This window comes from Notothenia coriiceps, unplaced genomic scaffold (assembly GCF_000735185.1).
Source record: "Notothenia coriiceps isolate Sejong01 unplaced genomic scaffold, NC01 NC01_scaffold00021132, whole genome shotgun sequence".
NCBI classification, from domain to species: Eukaryota; Metazoa; Chordata; class Actinopteri; order Perciformes; family Nototheniidae; genus Notothenia; species Notothenia coriiceps.
The window spans coordinates 7,563-14,856 of NW_011353833.1; the positions used below are offsets into that span (position 1 = coordinate 7,563).

Below are 7,294 nucleotides of genomic sequence, written 5' to 3' on the forward strand. Positions count from 1 at the left end.
AACTCAGAGTAAACAAGATAAGGCATTCACTCTAGAAGATGCATTTTGATGCTAACTGCTAAAACAAATTGCAAAGCATTTCTGGTAAATGGAATTGCCTGAACATCTTAAAGCTCTTATTTTTTGCACAGTATTGCTGAAAACAAAAGTTAAAGAATGCATTGCTGGAAACACAGTAAGGTAACTGAAATATTGCCAAAGTAAGACGTTCTATTAATATCACACAGATGTCACACAATGAAATGCAGTTCCCTAAAGAGTTGAGGATGTAAAAGAAGTGGGCTGAATCCCATTGCATTGGAACAAAATAAAGCAAAAAATGCAATGATACACGTAAGTAATAATGAATCCAAGAGAACAAAGAAAAATAAATAAAACTTTAATGATTCAAAACTGTTAATATTTAAAAGAGCTGATTGTAATAGTTCACAGTGTTGTTATGCTAAATGAAGTGCTACAGATGTAATATAACTTCAGTGGAAGTGTAGTAGGTTTGAACAGGATTTGAAGATTATCCCATACATCCACTGCATTACCAAAGAAGCTCAAATAAGGATGAGAATTAGAAAGTGGATTGAAAACACACATGCTCAAAGACCTGAACATGTTGCTAAGTTTGGTTTGAATAGAATTGGGAGGGATGAACCCCTCTTTAATGGTCACACATGCAGAGCGCACAGCACACACAGTGACATTTGTTTTCTGCATTTAACCCATCCGAGTACCAGGAGTCTAGTACTAGGAGCAGTGGGCAGCTGCACAGCGCCCGGGGAGCAATGGGGGAAGGGGGATGTCTGTTGCCTTGCTCAAGGGCACCACGGCAGGGCAGGAGGTGAACTGGGACCTCTCCAAGTAGCAGTCCACACTGCATATTTTAGGTCTGGTCGGGGACTTGAACCGGCGACCCTACAGCTCCCAGTCCAAGCCCCTACTGACAACATTCATCAATAGTATGAATGTTGCTGAATCATTAACTAAGAACTAATAAACCTTTCATCACAGACGGCAACTGACCTTTAATACAGATACATATTTACAGACAGAGAAAGAGTGAAAGATAACGAAAAGCATAACGCTGGTTAAACCTGAATCACGATCAATAGACCTGGACTGATCAGAGTCCTAAATGAGGACAACTGTCCAAGTATAAAAAACTGTTGTTCAAGAGTTGTACAGTGTGGTTGAACCCTTGAACAGCATTTTCTTCTCCATGTGCAAAACAAGATCAAAAGAATATTCCCCTCAGCCTCAAAGTTGTAGCAGTAGTTTAGATAATATTCATACCAATTTCATTTAACTCGACCAGTACTGCCCGACCTGCAACAAAATGGCTCATTACCAAGATATTTTTTATTAAGTATCAAAGATGCATTCAACTTCACTTTTCTTAGTTCTTAGCATTGATATAGCTGAAGCATCGTCAACAAGGGCAAGGCATAACTAGCTGCAACTTAAGTAACTCAAACACTGCACAAGGAAGTATTCAAGAAGATACATTTAAATAAGGTAAATATAGGGATTTGATTGGTTACATGTTTATTGTGAGGACTGTAGTAACCCAGGCAATAACAAGATAAAGAAAGCCAGAGGGGGAACTGAGATTGATTTGAACTTTTCCTTCCCAGCACTTAAAATGACAAAAAGTGTCTGCAGCTGCTTGGCTGTAAATCAGCAGAACTGGTTATTGCTCTGTGCTTTGAACCCTCACCTGCACACAGGTCTGTGGACAGTAGTGTGCACGACTGCTGTTGTGTGTTCAATTCTCTGCAGCGTGAGCACACAATTAATCAAAATCAGAGGATGCTACAGGAGGCAGAGCAACAAAAACAACTGTCACTCCTATCGCTGAAATGTCTAAACAGAGGCAAAAAAAAACTGTACATGTATGTGGTTCTGTGATAACGTTGATTAATTTTTAATGTTGAAGAAATCACATTAACAAGTAATATAATTTTAAATGAACTGATCTGTATTAATTCTGACTATATAAGACTGTTTTGGACTACATATTTTATGTCAACAAATTAGTTGATGGGAGTCAGATATATTTGGATGCCAGTGAGAGTTCTTTTCTGTCTTTTGGATAATGTGCATTTTACAATATAGACAAATGAACCATTTTAGAATGTATTATGAAATACCCTCATGTCCAATTCACAAACCAATTACCTCGGATAATTGACTGACCTTTGTTTCAACTGTGGCCTACATTTCACCATTAGAGCTCCAACCCGCTCTGTTAGCATACCATCTAAAAATTGAAAGCCCAGACAAATAAAATCAAAGTAAAACCTTGGAAACACTGAGGGGGATGAGAGCTCTCAGTTTCTTTTCAATGTGTGTACACATGTATGCACTGCTGTATGTTGAGGGGAGGTGGCAGCCTGCCACAATGAACCCTCTGACCTGGGACCACCCTCCCCCTCTCCAGCTCCCTGAGCAGCACTGAGGCCAGTATTAGGACGGCAGCCAGTAGCAGCACAGCGAGGCGAAGCAGGGCCAAGTGGAGCGCAGTCGCTATGTAGATTTCTGGGATTGTTCACAGTGTGTCAGATTACAGCAGCACTGCGCTCTCCTTCGCACCGCTGCAGATCTTCTGCTCACACCCACATGCTGAGGGCCTGTTTTGGGATATGCATTTCGGTGCAAGGGTCAGACTTGGCAGTAAACAGCATGCAGTCATGGGTTATAACAGGATGGTCACTAGGAACTCGTACAGAATACTGCCCAATTACCATAAATAGTCAAAGGAGTGGGTCAACTAAACATTTTCCATAATTTCCTTGGAGTAAAATAGATTCTAGCGGCTGGCGCTGACCCTTTAACTCTCAGGTTAAACAATTTAAACTGAGGATAGCAGAGCGATCCATACGTTTCTAGTGAATTTGTCTCTTTTTTGGAACAAAAACAAAGTGTCCCTGCACCATGTGGAGGCATTTGGGACTAAACGTGTGACACTGCTGCCATCTACAGGACAGCCTTTCCAATACAGGCTGCAGTAATTGTAAACAAATGTTAGAAGACTATTCAGTGAGAAAAGAGTTAAAAAAAAAAAGAAATCAAATACTGAGTTTATTATTTTTAATAGTTTTATAGAAAGGAGAAACCAGACTCCATCTTACTTTGTTTTAGAAAATGGTTTTAGGGCTGAAATAAGCTGATCTATGTCTCCAAAGTCAAAGTCTTACATATTTTGTCTTCTCCTCCTGCAAAAAAAACACAAAACACCCGTGTCATTTACATTCACGGTATTGCTATACATGTTCAAGACGATAAATATTCTCCATTAAAAAACAATATAGGATTAATAAAAAAGAAATACTCAAAACCAAAATCTTCGACTTCTAATAAAATGTAACCTTGTAATAATAATTGACAGCAACAACTGGTTCAGAATTTCACAAATAAGGATTTTAAAGAATTTTTATTGAAACAAAGATCAATTTCAGTCCCAGTCCCTTATGGTTTTTCAAAAAAGGCGTGCTTTGGGTTTTAGCGCCAACATTTCACGACTCTTCTCCAAAGCCCTCGTTGCTTATACAGCAGCATGTATATACTCAAAGAAAAAGAAAAGGAAAAAACCTATACAACAGGTCATTTTGGCACAATCAACTCATACAACGGTACTCCTGTGCTGGCATATCGTTACTCTTAAACAGTTTGCTGTGGTGCAAAACGTTTTTTTACTGATGAACTAATTCACAATGGATTTTGACCGTAACAGAAGAAAAGATACAGTAAGAGAGGTGGAAAGTGTCTGTACTGCCATACTGGGCAATGATACATCTGGTAACAAGACATTCCCCTTTACAAACTTAACACCTTTCCAGATACACTAAGTCCCAGATCCAGACTCAGCAGCATCGTTGTGATGAGTCTCGGAGCATTGGCCTAAATGTAGTGTTTGCAAAAGGAGAGCGATATAATCTGAAACCTGCCGTACAGTCATGCAAATCTCATGAGAAGCAAAGGAGCCTCCTCTGACTTCTCACAAGAAAAACACTGAGGAAAAAGTCCACTGGGTGATAAATGATGAACATTGAAATGATAACAGGAAGTTGAGAATACTGCGACATGTTTCCTTTGCCAACATTTGGTAGAGCGTTTTTGTTTCATCCCACCCGGTAAGCACTTTGGTATACATGCTGGTCAGAGCCACGTCGAATTGATTACAAACTGAATTCAGTTGGGCTAGGCCTTTGCTTGGCTTTTGATATCCTTGGGCAGTTATTTTTTTCTTCTTCAAGTAAAGATACAAAGACTTGTTCATTGTAACACATTCATAAAGCATGCACTCTGATGGACAAAGAGAAAAGTGTCATTTGGACAAAACCCCCAGGTAACAGCAAGATCAGGAGAAAAGTGCAGATTTTTCATATTCACATAAAAAGATCGATATCAGAAATGCACTCGCTGACCAAACTCGACTCATCAGGGGAAGTTCTGATACAGCAGGTCTAATTTTTCTTTCGGAAACGCCGAGTGGATACGTCTCGACGCGGCATTTCTTAGAGCTTATCCAGGAAATAGATTTCAGGTCCGTGAAAATCTGACATCACATTTGAAAAAGGCAAAAACTGGTCGCAGGTGAGCGTACGCCCCACCCCCCGGAGGATGATTGAGGATGGCTTCATCTTAACAGTCGTCTCGATGGACTATCACATGGGCCGATGAGCAGACAAAACTAAAATTATGATCTTTTTAAAGAAACTGTAAACACCATTTCAACATAACTAAAGGGGACAATAATGCTAACTTAGGAAATAAATCAAATCTGTGGATATAAACCACTTTTTAAAGAGGAAAAGAAAAAAGCCTCCCCTGTCTGCATCATCTTACAATTCGAGGATCTTCTGAAGCATGATGAAGAGTAGGCCTGGCGATAAACTCTTCGGATAATTCATATTGCTACAAAAGCCATCATGACCTAAAGTGGAAAGACAACCAATTAAGAGCTGATTATAGATTTCCATTGATGCATTGTTATGAACCATTACTAAAGACCGCTGTAGTAACCGATGAACAAGCACTGCAGCTTGTAACGACTGAGTGAGGAGGACAGTGTGCGGAGAAGGAAACCGCTAAAGAGTGACGGGACACTTTCTCACACGTCCCCTCTGTTAAGACATCTGCACAATATTTTAGAAAAGAAAAGCCGAGCGCACAAACAGGCGTCCGACTGTGTGCATTTGGATGCTTGATTTAATCAACAAGGTATATCTGCATCTCTTTAAAAGAGAAATCATATATTAAACGCCAACAGATTTGACAATTAGATGAGCAAGGCAGCTTCTGAATAAAATACTGGCGGACATTCAAGATGTGAGGACAGAAAAGAAGAGACAGCTTTTAAGTACTGATATGAAGGAGTGTAAAATTCGTTCCCCCCCCATTTAAGTGTCAAAAATAAATAAAAATAAAACAAAAACGGAGACTCCAACGTCATAACCATTCGATATGGGGGAAACTGAGTTATCCTTTCATTACTCAAAAACAAATTAGTCGCATTTGGCATACATCCTGCCCCCCCCCGCCCACCTTCAAAAGCAGGAAAGATTTTGGGGGATTTTCTCCCGAGAAAGTGGGAACGTTTCCACGTTTGTCTCGTTCAGACCTCAAGGTGGGCTGTTGAGAAAAACAAAAGCCACACAGAACTTTTTTTTCTGAATGCATTGTAACTACACAGACGGACCTGGCCACACTAGGCACAACCCCATCTTCCAAAAAATAAACAAAAATAATAAAATTAAAGAGAGAAAAAGATTGTGTGTCCTGCTTATTCCTCATTAGAGCCTTTGGCCCCAATGAGGGGAATACTCCTTTCATGGCATCTTTCATGAGAACACTTTTTTTAGCACAGACGGAGTCCAGAGTTTTCCTTTATCTGCGTGGTTTCCAGAGACAACAGGTAAACACTGTGCAATAACTACTTCTAAAGCTGCTGTTGATCGTACTCGGCAATAAGTCTCTTTATATGTGCCAGTTTGTTGTGTAGATATTCACAGCGGTTCTTCTCTTGGCTATAGTTTGGATTAGTCTGCAGGGGACATGAGAAACAGTCACAATCTGATCATCTAATTACGTACTTTAAAAACAGAAATATGTGTTATAGCCGGACTCAATCTTACCTTTTTTATTTTATGATACTCTTGAAGTATCTGATTATGGATTGTCTGTAGAGAGAGAAAACACACAGAATAAAGGGTAAGAATAAAACTGATTGGTGGATCGTTGTAGTGCTAACAATGACATTGCGTAGGGGATGTACCTTGTACTTGTCTGTGCCTTGGTTGAGTTGTTTGAGCTCGTTGTCGAGCACCGTGAACTGCCTGGTGATGCCTTCTATCCGAGCGTGCAGACCCCGGTACTCGCTGTACTCGGCGTTGAAATCGGTTTTATACTTCTGACGCTGCTCCGGAGAGCCGATCACCATGTACTTCCTAGGAGGAAAATAATTGAGAGATTGAGGGAGGAGCTATCCAGTTACATGAAAGCTCAAGAGAGAGAAATAACGGTTATTAGAGGGAGACAAGCAAGAGATACAGAAGAACATGACAATACTAGCTCGCACACACAAAAACAAATAAAAAAAGCTTTAGGATCCTTTAACATTTCAAATAACTAGGTTGGCTGTCCAATAAACCCAATAACCAAAAACCCACATGTCATGCAGGACATATTTATTAATCCATATTAGGGGTGCAACAAGTAATCGACTTAATCGATCACCAAATTAGTTGCCAACTAATTCAGTCGTCGATTCGTTGGGACGTCATCACGTGTGTTTTACGCGCCGTTAAGCTCCAGCGCTATTGATCTTTTATCGGTACTGGAGACATTTAAAAAATATATGTCATGTATTATTGCTACAAAAACATTATATCGCAGTCTTAGTGTCGCCAATTCGTTTCTAATATGCAAAAAGACAAACAAATGCGTCTATGATGTATTTTCGATCAGACGAGATCTCTCCCCCGGTGCGAGGGGGCGGGGCAGTTTACACACACGCAGCTGCTAAATGCAGCACACACTGCGGAGATGGCGGAGAGAACGCGCTCCAAGGTGTGGTTAAACTTTACCCGTCTTGAGGTGGACAATGCTCCTTGCCAAGAATGTTTAGCATGTAAGGGCGGTAATACGAGCAATTTGTCTAAACATTTGAGAGGGGTCTGCCTGCAGGCCTCCACTCTCAGGACAGTTCCGGTGTAGGCAGGCTCCCATGAAACATTTAGCCAAAGTGCACCACATTCAGACGGAGGAATGCACCGGGTTCGACTGTCTTTCTAGTAGCTCT

The 7,294-nt window shown here is 40.5% G+C and overlaps 1 protein-coding gene across 1 annotated transcript; it reads right to left on the reverse strand.

Moving 5' to 3' along the window:
- Nucleotides 1-3,409: 3,409 nt before the first annotated feature.
- LOC104953127 (RNA polymerase II elongation factor ELL-like) lies at nt 3,410-6,450 on the reverse strand. Its single transcript, XM_010780055.1, has 3 exons — nt 6,269-6,450; nt 6,129-6,173; nt 3,410-6,037 (listed from the first exon to the last, which is right to left on the reverse strand). Exons 1-3 carry the CDS (start codon nt 6,431-6,433, stop codon nt 5,933-5,935), a joined length of 315 nt encoding a protein of 104 aa, XP_010778357.1. The 5' UTR covers nt 6,434-6,450; the 3' UTR covers nt 3,410-5,932.
- Between the last annotated feature and the right edge of the window lie 844 nt (nt 6,451-7,294).